Below are 25,636 nucleotides of genomic sequence, written 5' to 3'. Positions count from 1 at the left end.
TTGAAGATGAGCACCTGTCAAGCAATACCATAGCAAGCATGCAGCAACTTTAGAGCAAAAGTTCCAACTGTAAAAGTCAATCAGTCAATGTGTTTTGATGCACCAAAATAACTGTTTGGCCCATGACAGTCAAGAAAATAAAACCAATCTGATACCTGAGATGCTGGCCAGAAGAAAGGATGACAAACAAGGCAAGAGAAAAGAGGGGAAAACATATGATACATTAATGAAATCAGCAACAGAAAAAAAAAAAAAAAAGTTTCCAATGCATGAAAGTCTAACTCAACAGCAAAATTGACAACAGTAACGAAAAGTGAAAAATTCCATCAAAAAAGTCAGAAATTCATCTGAAGAAATGATGTAAGAGAAGATAAAAGGCATGCCTCAGGATCCTGCTAGCTTTACAGCAGAGTAAGAGTAGCATCCAACAAATCATTTGTGTAACTACTTGAAGTTTACATTCTTACTAAGACCCTGAGAAAAAAAAAAACAAGGAATTCTCACAAGCCATTTACCACTGTGAATTGCCACAAAATATGCATCAGACACTAAACTGAAACAAAAAGGGCACAAGTCAATCAACCACTTTCCCATGGCCACGACAATTTGGCGTTCTGTTTCTACAAAGTTAATTGTCGTTCTGTTTCACAGTTGAAGAAATTTTCCAATCATTGTGGGATCATCTTATAAAGAAGCTACATCCAATACGCCGGATATGTTATGTGATTATGCCTATAATTCATCCTAAAAATTCAGAGAACTTCTGTAATCCTATTACATGTCACTGTTAAGATATCATTATGCTCATAAACCATCTTAGAAACTTAAAGAACCCTTCCAGATTCCATACATGTCACTGTTAAGATACATAAGAAAATAAATATATAAGTAAAAATAAGCTAAGAATTCCAACCTAATTGAGAAAGAATAGTCACCATGCAGAGATCCACACCATCTGCATTAACTTGTTAGTTCTCCGGTAAGGCATGTGGCGGATATCTTTCAAAGCATTTCTCTTCCTCCTCTTCCTCAATGTTGAAGGAGTCGTTTGCTCTCCCAGCAGCCTATATGAAATTAATGAGATCCCAAAAATGAAGCACACAGTGAAAACTTTGTAGTTTTGCATAGCTATTCATGAGATTCATGAGGCCCTCGTTCGAACCCTTTCAAATCCTCATATTTCTTTACTAGCTCCCATGACGAATTTCCGCTGCAAGAACATGAAAAACCACATTCGATGGAACTACAAATGCTTTGCAACAGGGAAGAAACAGGAAGGCTTCATGCCTGGCGGATGGACATAAGTGAGCATGAGCAAAGCAGACACTACAAGGTAATATGAGTACGTTTCCCTTGTTTTTGCAGCTTCCCTTTTCTTTCTTTATATGTGTCTCAGATAACTACACGAGATCCAACTTTCTTCTGTTGTGCAGATTGCAGCTGCTTTGTCCCTGAATATGCAAAGGCAAGGAAGCAATGTGAATGGACCAATTGATGAATCAACAATATTGCACATCAAGTAATCAAAAACATGATAACAACTAAAATAATACTCGTAGTAAACTGACAACACATATGGCTCTGAGGTATTGAGTGAACTATTTGTTAACATCAACTCTTAAACTGTTTGCAGGTTTTACTCTTATATTTGTTAACATCAATCTCGAAAACAATTTCTGATTTTACACTTATATACCTTCTAAAACAGCAAGAGAGACCATTCTCAGGTTTTTGGGACCAACTACAGGAGTAAAAAGAATGTGGATTTTCAATCAAATGAGAATCCCAATTTCTTAATAAAGATCAGATTCTTGAAGATGAAAAATCTCACACTAGAGTATCATATCGGATAAGAACAACATTGACAGCCATAGCAAGGATTCAAAACTGTATCATATGCTACGCAAATTATGCAAAAGTGAAAAGGATTACAAGTGGACTCCTAATTCCATGATAAGTAATTATTCACTCTTATAATTTAACTTGCACTGACTAAAGATGAATGGTGTGCTTTTTCAATATTCAATGCCAATAAATATTTTTAACATGATGATATTGAAAAGACAAACAAACAAATATACAGTCTTTTCTCTTTCAATGTTTTTAGTATAGGAAATAAGCAACAATTGGGTTCATGAGATCTGAACAAACTACCATTGCTCGCTAAGTTAACTAGCCTTACAAGTTAATATCTTATAACAAAGTTCAAACAATTTTTCCCACAGAAACCATATTAAGAAGCATACAAACAAAAACAATATTAAAATGGTATGTTTCTTTCAGCTTGCAACAACTTACTATCCAACAAAGGTGTTCCTTTAGTTCCTTGATAACAGTTGGGTCTCTCTCCTTCATAATTAACTTATGAAGTTTCTGTCAAGTGTAACACTAACAATAGTTATTCAACATAGCAAAACATTGGAAGAATTTAAATGCTACAGGTATATAAAGATAACCATCAAAATTGGATAGGAATAACCTCCTTCTCTGCAGGAAGCTCAACCTGAAACAAGAAATCATATCTTTTGTGAAACCTGCATTTCCAGGAGAATACAAAGAGAGTACAGTCAATAAACTTTTCAAAGGTGCATAAAAGCTTCTTGCTAAATGAAAAATAGCATCAGCATCAATGGCAATTTAAAAATATGTTAAAAATCCCAAGACACTCAAATCACACAACTCAAACACCATAAAGAAAAAGGCTTTACTAGATTGAAGGAAGAAAAAATTCATACCCAATTTATATATCCCCAACATGATAGGAAAAATCAAAGCAATGATTTTCCTATTGAATACTTTTAACGCTATGGAAATACTGACCCATTGTTTTTTGCCAAATGAAAAAAAAAATTGCTTTCCTGGAATGTGACAAATAATAAAACATTTGCTTAAGTAAAAGATAAAATGACTTAAGCCTATAACCCAACAGCGATTACTCTAATGTTTCGCAATGAAAACAACAGATGCTCTTATTTTTCAAATTTAAGAGGGAAACATGATAAAAATTCTTGAAATATAGAGCTTTAGCCCAAAAAATGCCATATATAACGCCTTCAAATAAGTGTCCTTAGCAAAAATAAATAAATAAATAAAGATAATTAAAAAACTCACGAGTGACTTAATGCCTCACAACTTTCATCCGAGCCCAATACCACATTATCTAAAAACAAAGAAAGACCATCACAAAGGCATTTTTAAAGCTTCATTTTTATTTTTGGGGACCAACTACAAATACACGTAACTAGCTCCTATATCCAAATGTCAGTTTTAAAAGCCCCCAAATTTAATATATTTCAAGTTTTTAAAACAAACAAATATAAATATGTCATTTTAACGCATTCCACCTTTCCACCATTAGGTCATAGCCTACTTGAATATTTTATTGTTCATAATTATATCAAAACTCAAGCTTGCACAAACCTAGTACTTTTCATCTTACAGCTCTCTATTCAATTCGCTAAAATTCTATTCGACAATTCATTTTTCCCAGTTAACAACAATAACAATTTATGGTGAAAAACACATTCAAATGAGGAAGAACCACCACTTGATACGAATATAAAAATATAATTAAGCAAGACATAAACAAATAATAGACCAAGAAAAACAACATCTATAGATTACATACATCGCACATTGTGTACATAGCATAAAACTAATATCAAATTTCATAAACAACAGTGTGACACATTTACATTTATATGTACATTTACTTTGACAGCGAAAAAATATATTACAATGATAAGAAAGCTAGACATACCCATTTGTGTCAAGAGTTCCACATAAAGATTCAAACCGAGGATCTCGTGTAACCTGTCATGAAAAGCAAGCCAAATGCTTGTTAGGTGACAAAGGTTCACAAAAGAAATATAAAAAACTAACCAAAATGAAAAATAAAATTTCTATTGCAATTCGTTCTAGTAACCCTTTTTCGTCATTTCTTTGTAATAAAAATGGAAACAATTACCAAGAAATAAAATAAAAATTAAAAAAAAAGTCAGAAAAACCCACTTTTTTGGGCACTTGGATGACCTCCCTAAACTTTCCAGCAGGCACTTTGCTGCTCATCTCCATTGGCCTTCAAATTTACCACAGATAAATAAAAAAAAAAAAGAAAACCAAGCAACAAATCAATCTCAAATCAACTGAGAAAATAAGTAAACAAACATGTTCTTATGAGCACGCCCAGGCTTCTGTTGCCTTACGATGGGAGCCTTCGATCGAGAAGCATGGGATCCATCAGCCCGCGACTTCTGAAGCTCGCCAAGAGGGATATCAGCAAGAACCCGTTCGATCTCCTCTTCCTGCAATACGAGAAAGAGAGTAAGAGAAAGGGGAACTAAGGCTCACAAGGTGATTAAAAAGCAATCTCAAACCTCATTGGGTGAGGCCATAAGGTCATCATCCTCCATGGCAGTTGTGCTCTCTCTTTGGACATTGGAGGATTGCAGCTTCTTTTCCTTCGCCATGATTATGTGTTTTGAACTTTTGAGTTCTAAAGGATTAAGCTATTAGGGTTTTTTATCCTAATTATGAGGATAATAAAAAAATTTGCTGAAATAATAATAATATTCAGTCCTAATAGATAGGTCTGATGATGTAAATGCCAAGTTGACACCATATCAGCATTCACGTTATTATTCTATATTAGCATCCACGTTGATGTTGTTGTTGTTATTATTATTATTATTATTAATACATAAATCTAATGATGTAGATGCTAAGTTGGCATCATATCAACATCCATGTCATTATGCCTTTTAAAAAAAAACTTAATTTCAATTGTAAACGTTAAAACGAAAACCCCTCCTTAAATTCTAAACAATAATCTACGGTTTACTTTTTACTGTCTAGGGCTTAGAGTTTAGAATTCCACAGTTTATTGTTTAGGATTTAGAATTTAAGATTTAAGATTTAGAGTTTATGTTTTTAGAATTTTGAGTACATGGTTTTATAGTATTTAAATTTAAGATTTTAAAATTTTAAATATTTAAATTTAAGATTTTAAAATTTTAAATAAAATTTTATAATGTTTTATAATTTTTAGAATTTAAGGATTCATACAGTTTGTTCATAGGAAAAAGAATGATGTGGATGATAATTTGCATTCACGTTATTAGGCCTATTCCCTTCGCCATAATTAAGTATTTGAGTTATGAAGGATTGCTATTAGGGGTTTATATTCTGATTATGAGTATAATAAAATTTTTTTGATGAAATAATAATAATAATAATAATAACTAGGGTAGAGGCCCCGCTTGCGCTGTGGGTTTGAATATGTAAAATAAACTTGGCTTTACAATATCCTGGAAATGATATATATATATATATATATATATATATAATACTTATAAGTAATTTACATATATTTTTATTAAGAAATAGTTTGTCTTTATATTTCAAAAAAAATATTTAATTTATTAGCAAATTTTATTATCAAGAGTACATAATACTAAATTGGTGAAAAAAAAATAATATAGAATCTACATACTTAATAATATTTATTATTTATTTTTTTTAATGCTTGCATCTTGCTTAAGTGTAACTTAGTATTTTAAATTTTTTTAATTATATTTTTTTAACATGGTAGAAAAACTTAGTTTTTAGACTTTTAGAAACTATTCCCAGAACAAAGAAAAAACAAGGGCAATTACAATTAGGGTTTACAGCTAGGGCAAGAATAGAGATTGAGAACAAAATTAATCAACAGATCCATGCTATTCCCAGAACATAGAACAAAACATCTTCAAATTTCAGCAAGTTTAGAAGGATTCTGCTTAGTTTACCATCTTGGACTGTTACCAATTAAAGACAAGAATCAAAATCCAAACCTTAGACAAGCTGCGCTGCGAGGAGATCCCCGGGGAGGTCAGCAAGACTCTGACAAAGAGCAGGGCTGTGAGATCCGGCAACAGCGACTGACGCGGCGGGATCCGCCAGCTAGGGTTTCTGGCATTCTTCTCCAAAGGCGAGAGCTTTGCCCCCAAAGCGCAGAATTCGCGAGATTTCACGAGGGACGAGGCGGCGGTAAGCTTACCGCTGAGCGGAGATAACAATAATACGATGTCTCGCGGCTTCACCGAAACAACTGGTTTATAGTGTGGGGTCTCTTTTGCAAATAAGCCCCTTGAATTGTTGAATATTGCGTTTAAGTCATTTGTTTTTTAATTCAAATAAGTTGAAATATTTTAAAAATTAATTTTATTATTAAAGTTTCGTAGTAGTATTCGTCTTAATCAATATTTTTATAAATTAATAATAAATATTTATTCATCGATGAATGGAATGTGAACCTTCTGAACGATGACGCCAATCCCTTTCCTCACCAAACATTGGTTTTATAATAATAATAATTATTATTATTATTATTATATATTATAATATTTCATCATGAATTAGACCAAAACATAATTGTATATAATATGAGCAAGTTGACACAAGCTAAAGTTATAATTAAATATGCAAATAAATAGTTTATTATATATATGAAACCAATGTCTTATTCATTAAGTTTTTATTTTTTATTTTTATTTTTTGACAAAGTGAGTCGACAAAAGCAAAAACAAAGCGGGTATAAAGGTGCTTGGAGTTCACGGTGAGCTTGAATGAGCCTCACGAGAATAATCACGCATACAGGCCCTGGAGGGAGAGCGAGAGTAATCCTCGCACGAGGCTCACTGGAGCACTGAAAATATGAATTGTAAGTTGAGAGATTCGATCTCGGGGGCCTCCCACTTTCTGATCGTGGGTGAATTCTGGTGAAAATTTGGCAAAAATTCTAAGTTTTTACTATTAGAAAAAGGAAATGGGCTACATCCTATACATTAACCTCTTTTTTAATAAAATAAATAAATAATATAAACTAATTAAAAAATATATATTAACAATTCTATAAAAATTTACCTCAAAAAAAAAAAACAATTCTATAAAAATGGATAGGTCAAACTACTGAAAATAGTTATATGGAAAAATAAAAATATAAGATGCTTGATGCAGTTGAGAAATTAAAATACTGATAGTGGATCATCGGAGTCTCCCGATAAGGTGTAAGGTCATGTGAATTACTTGTTTTTTTTCTTTTATATTAACCTTATATATATATATATATATATAAGAAAATAATCTATTACATCTTCTAATGGATGTCATATCAGCCATTCTTTATTTAATAAAATAAATAAATCATTTAAATTAATTAAAAATTTTATAAAAACTTACAAATATACAATATTAGGGAGGACTACAAAATCAACAATTTTATTATAAGTAGATAGGACAAATCACAAAAAACAATTATATTGAAAAATAAAAAATATAAACTATTGTAGAGAGATAAAACCTGAAAATATTAATAGCGGATCAGCTGAGTCCTCAAGAAACTGCAAGATCACATGGATTTTTTTTTGCCTCCCTCTCCCATATTAGCCTTAGGTATATAAAAAAACAATTTGATATATATATATATATATATATGACAAATAGGCAACAAGCGTCCCATATATAAAAATAGTCATGAATGTATACATGGGAGCGGCGCTAATCGAACTGTGCATTCACCTTACACGAAGCGGGATTTGAATCCGAATCTCCCCGAAACAAAAGCTTTACACAAAAAATCTGGTGTTAATTGACCTAGCGGTCATTGGCAAATATATTTCTATATATTAAAAAAAACAAGTGACTCAATTTAAAATAGAAAAAAATTACATGTTATTTATGTACATACAAACTAACATGATTTTCAAATGCTCAGAAAAAACTAGTTGTTTGATTATTTTTTTTTTATTTAAATATTATAAATAAATCACAAATTTATTGGAAAGAAAAAGACAAAACACACAAATCAGGGAACATATAAAAAGAAAATGGAACATAGATTTTTTTAACTAAAAACTAAGAAATTAAAAATAAAATAACAATAAATCATGTGAGATATAAACTCATCATTCTATATCATCAATAAAAAATACTATAGAATACCATATGTAAGTAACTCTATAACTATAAAGTCTAGAATATGTCATTCTTATGTTTTGAAGACCTGAATGCTTCACTTTTGTTTAAAAGCTTTTATAACCAAAAGAGCTTCGTTCAAAATTAAAAATATATATTTAGTCTAATTTATATAGTATTTTTCGTTCCGGTTTCAAGATGGTTATCCGGTTGTGTTTAATTAAAATATTTTAAAAAAATATTATATTATATATTATATTTTTTTATTTAAAAAATAAAATGAAACAGGAACCTGGGTTTTGGTTCCGGTTCATTTCCTTTTGGTTTTTAACTTGCAAAAAATCTTAATAATCTTAATAGAGCTTTCTAACCCTGATTCAAGGTTTCAATTGAGTTTAAAAAGTTACTATTCTTATTCAGATCAGTTACTCAAACTGACCATGGTTCAGTTTACATGGCTAATATTTGGAACACCTCCATTTATTTTTCTAAACATAATGAACATTTAAAAACCAACAAAATTAATAATAGAAATCAAGCAAGTCACATATATATATATATATATATATATATATATATTCAAAACAAAGACTGACAAAATTAATAATAAATAGCAAGCCAAATTAAGAGGGAATAGATTTATTCAATATGGAAATAGTATGCAATAAGGCATTGTCAATCCAGTAAAACAATTAAAAAAATAAAATAAATATAGCGAGAAAATGAGGATGAGAGAGACAGATGGAGAAAGATTAATTATGTGAACAATACATGGCATAAACAGTATTGAAACATTATACAGACACCGAAGCTGTTTGTAAGTTGTTTTTGTGTTTGATTTTATTTTAAACTATGGGTGCTAATAGAAATAGATTTGAATAGTTATAATTAATTAAATTAATGCGTTTGAGTTTTCACGCAAGCCCACCCTAAATCAGGCTTCGTGACAATTGCACCGCCCTTCATCGAATAATAATAATAATATATTAATGAAAGGTGTTTATTAGTATTAGTAATTTTATTAAATTAATATATTTATTTAAACAATTAATCTATTTTCATGGCGAATTAAATTAGTAGATCTTTGGTGAGCGAATAACTCACCAACCAATACCTAACCTTATGATAATAAAAAGTATTTTATTAAATCTATTAGTAGAACAACATATATATATATATATATATATAGTTTATAATAAGTTAGTAACTCACTTTGGTAACATTGTATGAACAGATATACATATTATTTGAGTGCAAAGTATGTTAAATATTGGGAATATAAATATTATTGTTGACTAAAGACCAAGACTAGGCCTAGGCCATGGATTAGCCTAAAACGGAGGCTGCTTTTTCTTTTCCAAGTAGTATCTAGTAACCACCCATGAATCTTTCACCATGTGTTCAATGAATTAAACACATATTTTGGACCCACAAACGAAAGCGTCTTCCTGTTGACCCTTCCCATCGATTCTGGTCTTCAATTTTTTATCATTAAATTTAATTAATTTTCTCATATTAAAGTTAATCACTTTTAAAAATTTTTATATTTTAAAAAAATGCGGTCAAGATACAAAAAAAGAAGTTTATACTCCTCCACTCTATTGGGAAAAAAAAGATAAATTTGGACTATGAATTCTCAATAATTAACAATCTGTTACCATCATAGTTTTCATCAAGTCTTATACTCAAAAGTCAAAATTTTTGAATGTTACACTTTTAATTTTTAAAGCAAGGTCAAATATTCCTATTTTATAAACATTTTAATTATAAATATATATATAATTATTATTTTAAGTTATAAATATAAATAAAATAAATTTTATTTATATTTAAATTAAAAAATAGTTACTATATTTATACTAAGATTGTCGAAATTATTATTATTATTATTATTATTTTTAAATATGGATAAATCACCCCACACATTTTTATCATTAGACATTAATCATATACTAAAAAAGAGTTAAATTTTTAACCTTTTGTATAGTAGCCAAGTGTCTTACCTTCGGTGATCATCTGAAATTAAATTTAATAAGGTGCACAAGATTCTTGTTTATAAAAAAGTGAGCCATAATATTTGTATGTGTAATTGTAAATCGTTATGGGGAGTATATATGTAAAATAACCAAAGAATAGATGGGCAAACCTATTTGTCACCTTCGTTCTCATCTCCTTCAAGGAAAATTCCTTCAAGTCAAATCAAAACCAAAAATTCCACAAACAATGGAGACCAATGCTCCTTCTTTGAATCTTCTTCTTTCCACCATCCATGTACCTTCCTCTCTCTTGACTTCCATTTTCATCTCCCTTTATATATATCCTTATACATCTGATCAAGATATTCACACACACAGACACACATATATATGAACACCTAATTCATTCCCTCATCAAACCAACATCAACAACCAAAACATCTCTTCCCTTTCTATTAATTCAACAATGGAGATGTCATCAGTACCAAACACCATCTACCTCTACATAATCCTCAACATCATATACATGCTAAAGAAGTACATGCCCAAGGGACTTTCATCAACTCTGAGATTACATGTTGAACTCTTGTTCAAATCAACAACTCTCACTGAAGAAAAGATGAAGAGTCCTGTGAACCAGCAGAAAGTTATCAGCAGAGAAGATGTGGAGATGATTTTGGAGAAGATGAAGATGTCTTGTGTGAGTACTAGTAATGAACCACAGCTTAGAGAATACATGGATTTTGATGAACTTGCCAGCATGTTTGAAGAGAAGGAACCAAGTTTGATAGAGATGAAGGATGCTTTTGGTGTGTTTGATGAGAATAATGATGGATTCATAGATGCAGTGGAGTTGCAGAGAGTTTTGTGCATGTTGGGGTTGAGAGAAAGAGTGGACGTGGATGCATGCCAAAGGATGATTGACATGCATGATCACAACGTGGATGGCAGGATTGATTTCCATGAGTTTGTTGAGTTCATGGAGTCTTCTTGCTTTTGCTGAATGATTAATTTGTTCAAAGTCACCTTATCTCTTTTTTAGTCCATGTTTTTTTTTTCCATCAAGATGAGTGGAATTCATTTGGACGTGTAATTTGATTTATACTCTATTGACCAACGGAGATCAGTTGTATAGACATATATGTTTATTAAGAAGTGAGCCACATATTCAATTATAAAATTGATAAATCATGTTGTGATTGAAAGTAAAATTGAATTATACTGCAATCAAGAAAGCAGGGGAGAGGACCTCAACGTTTGTGTTGGATGTGGATGAGATTTCTTTTTTTTGTTTATTGGCACATAAAAATTTAACATGAATAATAATTGTTTACAATATATTTTAAAAAAATAAATAAATAATTTTATTATTAAAAATATTTTGTAATCTCTAATAAATATATTCAGTGGAAAATAATTATAATTTTTTTTTGTCCAAAAACGACTATAGACAAATGACCCTTCATTCATGTCATGATCATTATTGAATGCTCTTTTTCATATTGTATTTTACTTTCATTTTCATCGCTTATATAATATAAAAATATCTAATTACCACTTGAAATAATTACCTGCAAGTTATATATATATATATATATATATGTTTATTCCTGTCTTGCTTTTCCGTGTCTCCTACACTCCTTTTTTTCAACAAAATTGTTTTTTTATCAAAACCAAAATTATAGTCTATCAGTTTTTGTCAATATATATATATATATATATATCTTTATTAATTAGGTCATCTTAAATAAACAAGTTATATAAGTTTTAATATTAAAGTTTTAAACTGGACAAAACTTCTGTACTGAATTATGGTAAAAATAGATGGTTAGCAGTAAAAAACATTTTTTTTTGAAAAACTAATTATTTTCAAAGAGCTCCACACTTCAATAAAAAAATTATTAAAAAAACAAACAAAAAACAATAGATTTGAGTATCTATGACAGAATCTAACTAATTTTCTAAGATGGGCTTTGGATTACAAATCAATAACTAGAGATTCTCTATCTAGCGAGATTCTAAACGGGTTATCGGGTTTGAGTTTAGTGTTGATTGGTTGAGAACCTCTGCACGGAGTGGTTCAGTCCAGTAGAAACTTTAACTACGGTTCAGAATTCTTCTTGTCTCTCCTTTTTAATTATCACTTGAATCATGTTCCAATTCTTTTCCATTATTTCAATAATTTTTCGTTTATATCCTTTGATTTGCTATTTGAATTTGAATTTTTTTTTTTTTTGGGGTTTGTTTGTTAGTTAATTTGTTAGTTTCAAAATTGATGAACTTTGTCTTTATGTATTTGTTCAAGTACATTATCAAAACTCAATCTTCATGTTCAACAATTCAATGTTTGTTTGCACCAGGAATTGAGTAAATGTGGCTGAATTTTAAGAATTAGATGTAAAATATTTTAAAATGACCAGAAATTAGGGTTCTTATAGATCAAACTTGAATGTGGTTATTGTTTGTTGGTCAAAAGATTAATCTAGATGTTTTCAAGAACCCAATGTGGCAATGGCTGCATGCTTTCATGTAGGATTACTGACAAATGAGTACTACTTTGTGACTAATTTGATGAATCAAATGTAAATTTTACAGTTTGATGGTATCCTTTATGCAATAATTATTATTACTATTAGGTAATTTCTCCGGCTTCGCATCGGAGATTTTAAAATTTTGTGAGGAGTTTTGATACAATATCATATATAAAATAATACAATTAAACAATTCTTACCATGGAAATTATTTTATATTTTGGATTTCAAAAGTCTTATAGGCATTTATTACATAAATAATTAGGTGTAATTAATGTTTTTTAATTATTAATATTATAAGTAATATAAATAAAAACTTAAATATTATTAAAAAATTAAAATTGTTTTTTGAAACGCTTTCGAAATAAATTATACATCTAATTTAATAGTATGTATAGATTATATCAAAAAAATTTTAAAAAAAATGAGTTAACTACTGATTTATTAAAAATAAAATGATACAAAAGGATAAATATAAATAAATAAAAAAACGAAACCAACACAAATGAATCTATGAAAACTAAAATAACAAACATCAATATGAAAATTGCGTAGTTAATCACTTGGGATAAAACACTCCAAAACTACAAAGTGAGGAAGAAATTGGAAATCAAGAGAAATGCGAAGCTGCAGGAGAGTCCGCGTTGTCCACTGTGTGGTGTGGTGGTAAGGATTGACTCTTCTGCTAGATCATAATTGAATGTGGTTATGGTTTGTTAGTCTGGCTAATGTGCTGCTTTTTAGATTAAGCAGCAAATCGAAACAAATAACATGAACTATATGTCATGTATTCAGTTGGGACAATTTTGTCACTTTATCTGATAAGAAGATGATCTTTGTGAATATAAAGTTGAATAAAGCTCACCTTGATCTTTAAAAAAAAGACCTTGTAGAATTTTAATATGTTTTAAGAAAAACAATTGAATGGTTTGACAGATCATGAGATATATATCTCTGAATTTGACAATGCTAATGCTTTAATGATTTGATAAAACCCTTTGCTTTCTTGAGCAGACCACTTAATTATATCATCTAATTAATTCTGAAACTTTGAAGCAAGTTCAGTTACTGCAAAACAGTGTAAGTTAATTAGTCTTTTCAAGATGAATGGCAGTTGCTTATTATTTAGCAACTGATTGTAATGTACTTTGGAAATCATTCCTTGTAACCTCTTTTTTCCTGTTATACTCTTTCTTAACATGACCCCATTGTTTACCCACTAGTATAAAAAAGAATACCTATATGTGTCTAACTTGACAAAGTTTCTAACTGTGATTTTAGATTACATGTTGATTGCTGTAACTTTAAATTGATTTCATAAGATTCTTTTTATAACCAGAAACATGTCTCTTTGCTAGCTTGTTCTTGTGTTGTTGATGTTTTTCCTTTTCTGAAAGTTCATGCTAAAGATGTCACAGCAGTGGCTTTATTAATAGATAGGACAGACAGGTTATTATTGCAAACCATACAATTGATGTAAAAATATATCTTCTCAATGCTTCACAATAATTTTCAGTAATTTATGGCAATGTTGTCTTCTGAATTTCTATTTGACATGAAAAGCATCCTAATGTTAACTTGGATAACCTGTCTGATTTTGTGTGTGTATTGCCACGCAGCAGTTGGACCACAGTTAAAGTTGGTCTCTGATTGATAGAAGCTGATGTCAAAAGCTTTTATTTGTAACTTCCATTTCAAAAAAAAGAAGAGAAATTGTTCCGTATATATCTATATGTATGTTTTTCTCTCATATCAATAAGAAAAGAACTTTATGCTGATGTTTTGTTGTTTCTTTGTTCTTGGCTTGTTGCACTTTGATTCTGTTTGAATAGAATTCTACTTCCAAAAGGAATAGAGTTCTTTTACTTTTGATGGTTTCTATGATACTTTGGTCCAAAGAGCTGTTCAATATGCTTCTTCTTCAATTTCTAGGATTTTTTGTCATTTTACTCAATCAATATATATATATCCTACTAGTTATAATTAAGTAAGAACTAATTAAATAGCCCATTAATTAACAATGATTGTCACAACAACATTAATTATCTATGAGATCAGATTCTCTTATTTGATAATTGATACTCAGAATTGGCACATTTCATAGAACTAAAACTCATCTTACGCAAATTATTTAAGTCATTTGAGTTCCAAATGTGGGGGACCTCTGTTCTAGAGCCATAATCTGGAATATTTGGCTTGAACGAAACAATCGCATTTTTAACCTTACTTGCCTACCTATTATTTCAATTTTCCTACATATGCTTTCAAGCTTTCTCTGGCTTTCACAGATTTGAGAACCTTCATCGAGGATACCACGGAGGCCACTCGAGAATCAAGCGCTCTCTCAACTTCCCCGGGCACTAGACCCACCGATTTCATCGGCGATTCGGTCATGACATCAGCGATCGTGAGTAGTCCTCCCTAACCTTATTACTGGGCGGGCGCTGTGTCTCCAGATGGTTGACTTCGCTGTCCCCAAACTTGTCTCATTTTTATCTTTCTTCCTGCCTTGATTTTTGCTCATCTGCTTTTCCCTCATCCCCGGTGAAGATTTTCAGTTTGTTATTTTTATTTTAGACTTTTCTTGTTCGCGACCTTTTCATCAGACATTCTCTTCTTTTTTTAATAAATTAGTGGTTTATCCACTTTATTCAAAATGTGTGAAATCTTTTGCTCATGCTGCATGCTAGTTGTTTTCTACATTGAATTTTCTGATCTCTCACACATCTTTCTGGTTGGTTTATCAAACATTATGATTTGACTCAGTTATTTTTTATTCAATACATTTCAGGTGGTTAAAGAAACCATGTCAAGATTTCCGACCAGATGAGGTGTCATTTGCATGTACTTCAACAATTGTATTTATGATCATGGAACGGTTATCTATAAGTGCATGTATTGTTTATTTCAAAATAAACATTTGGCACATTTATCAGAATCTCAGAACTTTTCCTCTGCTAGCTGATGTATAAGTTACAATTGAGAATGGCAATTTATTGTTGGAGATTGTGTGAAAATGATCAGAGATGGCAGTGTTGCTCATCATCCATTGTTTAATTTGATATCATACATATCATAAGTAGTATTATACTTTTTGCTGCATAATAAGACTCAAAAGCAAAAGTCATGCCTGAATGTTAGAGAGTCAGGAAGCGAGGAAGCAGTAAAGTGATCTTTCTTGGGGTTGGATGTCCCAATTTCATAAGCTTATTTCACTCAAACAAGTCGAAATCCCCGACTTAATTTTAAGTCGAAAACAGGTTATACAAATTAATACCCGGCTTCAATTAATTGTCGAAATCATAATACTCAATATGGATCACAGATTTTCTTCATATGTGTATGTGAATATTTATGCACAGATCAGTGTAGTATATACACCAAGGATTATTATAATTCTTGTCAGCATGCCATGGTTTTGGATGGAATAAATAAGCTTGCAGGTCTTCCATGGCCCTACTTATGAAGGAGCAAGCATGAGTTCCTGCCATGATTTCCTTCTTGTCACTCCTTTGTTATTAAATGCATGTCCTATTATATTGTTTCCATAACCATGAGAGAGAATATTTGTTTTCATGAAATTGAGAACATTTCATGATATCTATATATCAGTATATATATATATATATATATATGGTGGATGGTAATACAACATAGTGTAAAATATATGTAGTTATGAAAGCATAGACTAGAATTCAATTTAGACAAAGATGTTCCCAAGACCTATATGTATAGTGTATACTCTAGGAAGAGGAATGTTTTATAGTTAAGAAATGAAAAAAAATAAGAATGAGTAGGAGTTACATCCAATGCATGCAAGAAAACACAAGGCAAAGTTATTAAAGGGTGGATGAACAAAATGGAAATAGTAGTAATGGATCCAATGCAGAAATAGAAACATGACAAGAAATAACTAAATACATAATGCCACTATGCTTTAGTAAGTTTTTGTCAGCTAAAATAAGAGCAAAGATAGGAAAGAAAGAGGAGCTAAGTGAGTAGCTAAACTAGTTAACTAACTCTAGAATCTTTTATTTTCCAACTTTGAAGGTTTCTGGTTCCAACAAAGTTAAGTTGACAAGTTACAAAAGAAGAAGAAGAAGAAGAAGAAGAAGAGAGTGAATAACAGATAGCTAAAGTTCAGCAAATTAATTATAATTAAGACTTCTTCTTGGATGTTCACTTTGATTCAGGTGGCACCTACTCCAAGAAAATCTATGAAATGTGGTGACATATTCCCTTCACAAGATGATGAATGATCAGCACTAGTTGAAGAACCTTGAGCTGCTGCTGCTGCTGCAATGGAGTCTGAATAATAGTGTGGATAGCTTGACTGTTGCATTGCAAGCATGAAAGGAGAGTGAGGGGAAAAACCTATCAATGGTTCATCCTTGTAAAAGCTTGGCTTCTCTTGAGTACTCTTATTCTTATTATTATTTTCATTAGAACCTGCAAATCATATTAACTTGTGGCTTCAAACCAGACAAAGCACAGAAACCCTAGTATATGGATAATGTAGTAGAGAACAGTACAGTACCAGAAGAGACAGAGAGGAAATCAAAAGGAGCTTGAGCTTGATCTGAAGAGAAGTTGCAAGGAGATGCATCAATGGGAGGAGGAGGAGGGAAAGAGAAGGGATGAGTAAAGTGAGAAGGTGGTGTAGTAGCTTCTTCCATTAAGGTCCTGTTGAGCTTCCTCCTCCTGTAAGCAGTGGACTGTTCTCTATACTTCCTGGCCATGATCACATGCCAATGGTTCTTCACTGCATTGTCAGTTCTCCCAGGGAAAAGCCTTGCAATCATAGCCCATTTATTCCCATACAACCTGTGAGCTGCCATTAGCTTCTCCTCTTCTTCTTCACTGAATGCTTTCCTGTTTATCCTCGGATCCAGTTGGTTGAACCATCTAAGTCTGCAGCTCTTCCCTTCAAACCATATCAAAATTATTATGATCAATAATAAAATAAATAAAGCAGTTTGAGAGTTTTAAAAGTAAACCTGATCTGCCTTCAAGTTTCTCAGCAATGAGATTCCAGTTCTGAGGGCCATAAAGGGAGACCAGCTCTCTGAGCTTGGAGTCCTCTGCAGGTCTCCAATGGCCTCTAACACAGAGCTTGGACTGACCACAATCACTAACCTGAGAACCTTCATTGGTGGTGGTGGTGGTGTCTCCATCTCTGCAGTACTCTTCCCCATGATTAATGTTCTTGTTGCCATCTTTAACTACTAATTCAGTAGTGCTTGATTCAAGGTTGATGGAGAGAGAGCACATCTCAGCAAATACTCCATTGGACAAAGATGAAGATGAGTAACAGCAACTCATAAAACCACCATGCATGTCATTGCACTGTTGCAAAGCCATCTTGTGAGAGATTTAGTACTAGGAAAGCAGGAGGAAGAGGAAGAGCAAATAGCAGTAGTGAAGTGTGTTCATGGTCCCTCAACACTCAGCTTCCCTACCACTTCTTTAACTAGACCCCAAAACTCAAGTCCACACGTGTGCATGTCTTTACTCACACGAGTGAGCTGTAAGGAATACTCAATATACATATATACACATCTTCTCTCTTTCTCTTTCTATCTCTTTTAATTGATGCATGGTTGTCTCTCTCTCCCTTGACAAAAGAAAACTCTACTGTTCTGTCTGGTAGTAGACCTGTATGAGACCCTACAAAGGCCTACAACATTAGTAGCTTTCTTTTCAAAGGGCAGCTTAATAGAGAGCCATGACAGACTAGAGTAAATAAATTAATAAACATCACCAACTACTAGGGTTTCTTTAGGTGAAGTGCCTGGTTCCATGTCTGTAGAGTTGTTTAACTTGTGAAGTGGGTTAACTTGGGATTCAGTTAACCACCTGAAATAGACCCAACAGTGAAAGGCAAGTCATAACGAGAAGAATGACATGAACTATATATATATATATATACTTCTCTTGACTAGTAGCTAGAAACACAACCCATAATATATGGCCACCATTGATTTGCATTATTACATTATATCATAAACAAACTTAATTAACTTGTTATTATTTAATTAAAATAATGAAAATAAGATGTTTTCCATAAGAGGAAACCAGTGTTTGTGTGTCCCATTTCCTGAAAAACTCAGCTGCTAGCCATGGCTTCTTTCTTCAGCACCATTAGTGATATCCCCAGTTGCAGAGCTTTTGCTTTCAATGAGAGGCGTCCTTAGTGGCACAGGGAAGGTACTACTACAACTTCTCCCCTACCATCACCACTGAGCACAGTAAGAGAAGAAGAAGAAAGAAGAAGATAACCGAGTCTTTGAGAAGGTTAAAAAGGAAACAATGATGGAGAACAACATGTCAACAACCTTACTGAACCAACCATTAAATGATGCGCAGCTAATCAGACTTCATCTGCTTCAACTGTCTGTGTAGGTTATGGCCCCCACTTGCTTCTTTTTAAGCATGTCATTCTTTCAAGTTCTAGCCTAACAATGGCTGTTCTTAGTCCATGTGTTTGAAAATGAAAATATATATATATATATATTATATATACTTGTTAGCATGCATAAATAGAACGTGAAGTTGACAGTTTGGAAGGTTTTGTGTGGACCTCTCTTGCAAAAAAGTTAGAAGCAAATGAAAGAGTGTAGGTATTCATTTAAACTAAACTATAAAATCATGACTGATAAATGTTGCCTGTATTGGAATGGATACTAGTGATCAGAAATCTGATAAGCTGACAAGTTAGATATGAAAGCCATTGTAATCATCTCATTTGTTCATGAGAATATAGCATTAATATCTAAAAGCCAGGAGAGCGAAACCAAAATGATTCTAGCTAGATGGTAACAAACAGTAAGGAGGTTTATGCTTTCTTGAAAGCTGCATTCCATCTTGTGTTGTAGTTCATTAATGTAGTAGGCCCAGTTGAAATTTATGGAGGATGATGGATTCACATGGACATGGGCATGCCTGTCCCACTGTAAAAATTGCTGCATATATGTTTGAATTTGGAAACACATACTCAGAGAGAGAGAGAGAGAGAGAGAGAGGATGATGACAGGCAAGTAACATAATATATATATATATATAAAGTATTGAATAATAAGAGGGGTAAATACTACCACTACACTGAGGACTGTTACTCATCCAGTTATGCAGGGTCTGTGTATATATATACACAGTGCTGAAACAATCTTTTCCAGTGGTCAGATGAGGATCCTGAATACACTTTGGCAAGTGTCCCATTGCAGCAGCTATTAGTCAAGATCATGGAGAATAACTAAAACATTTCTTTGATTGGATGGCGTTCCCCAGGCCATAACTCATTACAATTGAGTGTTCAATGGGTACACCAAGCACAAGGAGTGGGGAGGGTAGTGAGTTAGTTTAGACTTGTTCTTTATCATCAAAAGCAAAGTTGAAGGTTGTTGGGAGGTCTCTGTGATCTAAGGGTGTAGTGGAGCTGTCAAAGTCCCTATCCATGTCCATCAGCAGGGTTGTGTGTGTGCTCTAGTGTGTGATGTTCCCCTTCAATAGAGCCTTGAGACTTCCCAAAGAATTCTAGAAGTGGTTGTTGTTAAAAAGCCATGGATATGGAAGAGAGAACTCCAAAGTTGGCATGGCATGGATTAGTTATGATGTAATGGGGGATGGAGGGGGAGTGGAGGAGGAGAGGACAAGGTCCCCCACCTCTCACAAAATACAAGCTACCACTAATATTGCTATTTCCTTGGAGACACAGGACAAGGGCTATTTTGGTCCCCATAGTTACAGACCACCCTAAGAAAGGAAGAGTGGGAAGCCTTGTGATGACATGAAACAAATAGCCAAGATTGCTCTCATCACACAATCTTACTGTTTGGCCAAAACCATTAAGGTCTTTTTCTCTGTTCTAGTGTTTTTCCTTGTGATTAGAAGAACAGAATGGGGAAAAATTGGTCTAGTTGACTATTAATGTAGGCTTAATGGTGAAAGACATGATTGGTGTTTAGGGATATGGCCCCCACCATATATGAACTGGGGTCTACTTCAAAAGATTTTGTTGGACTATTCTCTTGGAATTACATGCAAGGTATGGGTGGTATTGCACCATCAAAACAGAGGAATAGAGTGTGGATGGGATACTAATCAAAACTCTCTCCTTCCTAACTCCTATAGACCTACCTTGCCCATATATGGAATCTTAGCCCTCCCCAATAAAAGACAGGGCTAATCTCTCAAAGTGGGATATGAGGGCCCTATTCACCAACTTGCAAGAGAATAGCACATGTTGATCTGAAATTAACTATGTTTTTGACTTGCCAACTGAACTACTAAAGATAATATATAATATATATCATTCATAGAACACACACACACAGACACAGAGAGAGAGAGAGAGAGTGTGTGTGTGTGTAAAGAAAGAGAGTACAATACAAGAGAACGCAATCCAACACAGATGTACCAAGAAGATGATGAACTTGTGAACAACTTTTATTAGTCTTCTATTGCCAGAAGGGCTGTGTATGTGAGGGTGTCCTACAAGAATGGGTTAAGAGATGAAATCTGAACGTGTGTCCAATCCATCAGTGTCAGAGGATTTATGAACAACAACGCACACACGCACACACACACAGAGTTCACAGAGCTGAGAGACATGAAAGACCTCGTCCTCCCCCACCCCTTCACTTCCCTGCCCTTGCGTGTGGGGGTGACCAACCACCATTTAGACACAGATTTAAATGGTGTCAGCCAGGGAACAGAGTAAAGAGATGGGAGAAAACCAGCCCATTTCTATCAAATCTTATGGATGGACAGAACCTACTACTCCCAACCTTTCTTTTCCTCTTTCTTATTTTTCCTGGTTCCCAGTAAAGTTGAAACTTGAAACAGACAGAAGCAAAAGAGGAAGCTTAGCTTGTTAGTCATCTTTGTTCTTGGAGAAGTTTTGTTTGTATGCTTCATGCAGTCTCATCAAATGATGATGATCTTTGTGATCATCCCCACGTTTTTCAGACAATTGTTGTTAAATGGATGATTTATATTTATTTGAGTTTATCTAAGAATAAGAAATGGTGCTACTATGATGGATTGTCATCATGGGTGCCAGCAGGAAGGCCGTGACAATGAGGCAGGGTAAATAATAAATCAGAGCTGATAAGGTTCTTCCTACTTTGGTCAGAGTTAGGGTTAGGGTCCAGAGAGAGGTTTTTGGACTTTCACGACACTCTAGTTAAGGCTATTACCCTGCCTCACATAGCCTGTGACGTTTAACAAACACCATGGCTCTTTGCTGGCCTTTTCCTGAATGAAGAGATAGACCTCAGAAGGGTAGAATCTCTCTTTTTATCCTCTCAATATATAAATATATGTAAATATATCTATAGAGGGAAAGGTGATCAGATGTGGGGTCCAGTGGCTAAGAGTTCTTGAATAGAAACGCTCATGATAAGTCTAACAAGCAGCACAGTGTTATGCAAGAGCAATGAACTATTAGACAAATATAAATAAAGATAGATACATGATACATCTAAAGAATTTGTCTTCTTTTTATGGATGATGAGAAATAACAAAATTCATTAATCAACATGGAGACATAGTTTTTGAGACAATAATGAAAAGAATGAGCAGAGAACAAAAGAAACGAGTGAATCAAATGAGGAAGAAGAAGAAGAAGAAGAAGAAGAAGAAGAGAGAAACCAAAGTGGCCTGAAAATCAATGATAAAAGAAGTGGCAGATGTTCAAGACTGGATAATGAAATATACCCCATGAGAGAGGGCCTGAAAGAGATATTATTCAAAAGCTGGTTAGTGCTGACTAGTGAATCTCTTGGCTTCGAAATTCCTATGGAAGCCAACAAACACAAACAAACACGCATGCACCAGGGATGTCTGGGCAGAGCCTCGAGAATACTACTTGGGTGGACCCCCTACTTGGCCTGCATAATTGCTGGCCCAGAACTAAGAATATGCAATACCATTCAATGCAGAAGAAGTGAGAAAATGGAGGGAGGGTGTGCCGACAACTCGACAATCCAAGAAAAAAAATATATATAAAGAGAGCAGAGCCTGAAGAATAATGACTGAGTCACACGAACAACAAAGCAGCAATTTTCAGCAATGACAAATGGAATACGATAAGCGTTTAGTAGCAATTTCAATGAATAATAATGCAGCAGCAAAGACAGACAAAGGGACTTACCTGAAGCATCACTGCACTGGTGAAGCTGAAGTTACCAGTTGGGCAGGACAATTGCACGTCAACAACAAAAGCCATGGGTGGGTGGGGCTTCCAAAGGAGCTCTGCCTTTGCTTTGGCCTGCAGTACTGTCTATCATCTTCAGAAACAGAGAATTATTAACTGCGTCAGTAATAGTGAACAACCAACGAGGAAATCGCATTTGATGATCCTGACTCGAACTCTGATAAAATGCAGACATGAAAATAGCTGAGGTTTTAGAATTGACAATGAACTTATTACAAGGCTCCAACACACAATTTGAGCAAAGGACAATTGGCATAACACTGAATCATCTTTTTGATATAATCATAGTTACCCCAGGAAAAACATTCAACTTGTAACAAGCGCAAAAGTCTCCATTATTGTCACTTGCTCTTGACATTTGATACCCAAAAAAATAAAAATAAAAATAAAAAATATATAATAATAATAAAGCCTCATACTCATCCAAATCACATTGCCTTAGATTACACGAACAAAAATTACAAAAAACAGTCAAAGTAGAAATATAATAAGATTGACGAAGCACAAGGGACACCGTTCACCATTCCAATCTCATGGAAAAAGCAGTAAACTGTTTGTGTTGCACACTAAGCTGATTTGTGTGAGAAATGCAGGACCGAGAGACCAACAGAATCGACTTCACTGTAAGCTTTTGGTTTTTCATTAAGTGTCACGCAAGATACCACGCAGGTCAAATAAAAGGAAAAGCTTTTGTCACAATCTATTGATCATTGAAAGCATTCGATGTGAAAGTTACCTGACTGATACTTATAACGTACCAAAAAATCCATCAAACAATACACACCGACATCCAGATAGCATAGATGATTTCGTACAGTAATGTTAGACACAAGCACATCACTAAATAGTAAATAGAATCCATAGCCCAATTGCAGTTTTAATTATAAGCAGCAGGGAAATAGAGGTTACTAGTGAAAGACTAATGCACAAAAGACTAATGGTAGGACAACAAATTCTTGTCTCAAACCGTGTGGCCCAAGGAAGGACAAAACAAAAGACGCATGAAAAGAAGACAAGTAGAGTGCTGTTTTTTCGCGGTGTAAGCATTCCATATAGCATGTGCACCAAAGAAACTTATGCACGTATCACAAATAGAAATGAGATGCACCTGGCAATTCCTGTCCTTCTTTTGCTATCAAGACTAGTGGACCCCCTGTACCTTGCTGCTCCTTGAACTTTGCCACAAACAAATAGTTAGAAACATTGAGAACAAAGGAGGAGAGCTTTGTTTGCATCATCAATGGTGTAGGCCAAGCAGAAGAAAGTAGTCGATGGGCCATGAATACAAAGAATAAAGGTAAAGACTTTGGAGATAGACCCAAGAAATAAAGCTCAGACATCATTGTCTGATACTGAAGCAAGAAATTAGCACAATTGAGTAGCGAAGAGCATCCTATGCAATTACATGTGAACAGATGACTATTGAAACAAAAGCTGAAATCATTGAGTAGATGAAGGATATTCTCTACCAAGTCATGCAAAGAGCAAATGATTAATGGTCGATAGCATAGCAGATATACTATTATTTCTTGGAAATCAGAACCACTTGGTAGAGAATTACTGTATAATAAGAAAACAAAGTTAAACTAAATATATATATATATATATATATATGCACACATGCCCAAGCATTACATGAGCATTATTCCGTCCAACTTTCATATAATAAAAAACCAACCCACTAGCATTGGCAACATTTCAGTATTTTGAACTATCATATGTATACATGCATGGCTACCCGGGCATTTTCCCATCACCCAGCCAAACTGCATCCAGTTTGGTTGATGACTTACAATTAACTGCAAATAAATATATATTTGTAATCCAATTAAGTCTACCATCTTTACTACTCCTATCATTTCACTGTTCACGAAGGACATTTCCATTTTGGCAACTATTGACAAATTAGATGCAAATTCTACTCCAATTAATATTATTCATCTGTATAATCAGAGACTCAAATATCAATCTCCATGGGATGGCGAATTCCAGAAACAACAGCAATTCCCCATTATTGATGTAGAGAGCATTTGCAAAGTATTTACTTAAACTAGATTAGAAAACAAACAGTGATACTATCACTCATAAGTATAAAATAATAAAAGGCAATAAAGCTTGATGATTACATTTGATGGGATGCTATTATTGGAAGTGAATGAGACATAAAGGACATCCAAGCAATTGCAACAAGGAATAACTGTTATGGTTGTGATTGCACCGACACCGACTATATACATATTGAAGAACGAATCACTGAAATCAATAAAAAAAAAACACTTAAAATATCATTAAAGAATGTGCACACCCACAAAGAAATCCATCCGTAGGTCAAGCCCTATTGGGTGGTAGCAACTAATAAAATCAAATCTATTATTGGTTTGCACACTTGCTCGTTGAGAAGCTTTGGGAAAGGTGTATGCCCAATGAAATTAAAGATTTTCAACTGGTTGGTTTTCCATTCCAAATACTAACTATTGATGATAAAAAAAAAAAATGTGAACGGACGAAATTCATCCACTAGTCATGTGTGGCTCAAAACAAGGGACAACATGATCCTTGTTTTCTGAATGTGAGTGTATATTTTTTATTTCCTATTTAAGCAGCTTTTGATCTTGTGTAGATATTCATTCCAACTCTCATAGCAGTGAAAAAGCCTAGGGCCAGTGGAGAAATTCATTTCATTCTAGGGTTGTTGTAGCCGTGACTTTATTATTCTTTATACCTGTCGGTTGATGTGGAGGAAGCTGAACAATAGAATTTATCAAGATCTGACTAAAGATCAGAGTTCAATTTTTCATGAGGTTGCTTCTAATCTACATTGGTGGCTGAAAGGGTCTAACAAGGAGAAAAAAATACAAGGCGTTGATGGAAAAACTTCAACAGCAAGACATAATAATGTAATTCTGTGATCATACCAAACACAATTCTTTGTTACCAGGTTGCAGGAGTTTTATTCACTG

At 33.4% G+C, this 25,636-nt stretch overlaps 3 protein-coding genes across 5 annotated transcripts; 1 reads left to right on the top strand and 2 right to left on the bottom strand.

Moving 5' to 3' along the window:
• Nucleotides 1-2,160: 2,160 nt before the first annotated feature.
• On the bottom strand, nt 2,161-6,050 carry LOC120250210 (rRNA biogenesis protein rrp36-like). The gene is made up of 7 exons (XM_039259003.1): nt 5,832-6,050; nt 4,377-4,460; nt 4,168-4,304; nt 4,012-4,078; nt 3,761-3,813; nt 2,480-2,534; nt 2,161-2,373 (listed from the first exon to the last, which is right to left on the bottom strand). Exons 2-7 carry the CDS (start codon nt 4,410-4,412, stop codon nt 2,206-2,208), a joined length of 516 nt encoding a protein of 171 aa, XP_039114937.1. The 5' UTR covers nt 4,413-4,460; nt 5,832-6,050; the 3' UTR covers nt 2,161-2,205.
• A 4,345-nt stretch (nt 6,051-10,395) lies between these two features.
• On the top strand, nt 10,396-10,932 carry LOC120250644 (probable calcium-binding protein CML45). The gene has a single exon (XM_039259471.1). The coding sequence runs from the start codon at nt 10,396-10,398 to the stop codon at nt 10,930-10,932; it is 537 nt and encodes a 178-aa protein (XP_039115405.1).
• Nucleotides 10,933-16,327: 5,395 nt separating this feature from the next.
• LOC120283499 (transcription factor CSA-like) lies at nt 16,328-23,461 on the bottom strand. 3 transcript variants are annotated; one of them, XM_039290194.1, is made up of 5 exons: nt 23,191-23,461; nt 22,614-22,749; nt 17,458-17,806; nt 16,998-17,384; nt 16,328-16,909 (listed from the first exon to the last, which is right to left on the bottom strand). In XM_039290194.1, the coding sequence occupies exons 2-5, from the start codon at nt 22,686-22,688 to the stop codon at nt 16,650-16,652; spliced, it is 1,071 nt and encodes a 356-aa protein (XP_039146128.1). In that variant the 5' UTR covers nt 22,689-22,749; nt 23,191-23,461; the 3' UTR covers nt 16,328-16,649. The 3 variants fall into 3 exon arrangements, with proteins under 3 accessions (XP_039146128.1, XP_039146127.1, XP_039146129.1); XM_039290193.1 differs by lacking the exon at nt 23,191-23,461 and having other exon boundaries at nt 22,614-22,852; XM_039290195.1 differs by lacking the exons at nt 22,614-22,749; nt 23,191-23,461 and adding an exon at nt 18,536-18,583 and having other exon boundaries at nt 16,329-16,909.
• Nucleotides 23,462-25,636: the final 2,175 nt, after the last annotated feature.

The sequence above is a fragment of the Dioscorea cayenensis genome, chromosome 19 (genome assembly GCF_009730915.1).
Source record: "Dioscorea cayenensis subsp. rotundata cultivar TDr96_F1 chromosome 19, TDr96_F1_v2_PseudoChromosome.rev07_lg8_w22 25.fasta, whole genome shotgun sequence".
NCBI lineage: Eukaryota > Viridiplantae > Streptophyta > Magnoliopsida > Dioscoreales > Dioscoreaceae > Dioscorea > Dioscorea cayenensis.
Note: the sequence above shows the minus strand (reverse complement) of the source record. Positions and strands in the feature narration are given on the sequence as shown.

Coding starts and splice junctions, on each gene's coding strand:
- LOC120250210 (XM_039259003.1), bottom strand. CDS start 4,412: ATGGAGGATGATGACCTTATGGCCTCACCCAATGAG. Junction 3,814..4,011: donor TCATCCAAGTGCCCAAAAAA/GTGGGTTTTTCT, acceptor TTTTCATGACAG/GTTACACGAGATCCTCGGTT. Junction 2,374..2,479: donor AGCTTCCTGCAGAGAAGGAG/GTTATTCCTATC, acceptor TACACTTGACAG/AAACTTCATAAGTTAATTAT.
- LOC120250644 (XM_039259471.1), top strand. CDS start 10,396: ATGGAGATGTCATCAGTACCAAACACCATCTACCTCTACATAATCCTC.
- LOC120283499 (XM_039290194.1), bottom strand. CDS start 22,688: ATGGCTTTTGTTGTTGACGTGCAATTGTCCTGCCCAACTGGTAACTTC. Junction 17,807..22,613: donor CCAGTGCAGTGATGCTTCAG/GTAAGTCCCTTT, acceptor GCTTTGCAACAG/TGCAATGACATGCATGGTGG. Junction 16,910..16,997: donor TTTCCTCTCTGTCTCTTCTG/GTACTGTACTGT, acceptor TATGATTTGCAG/GTTCTAATGAAAATAATAAT.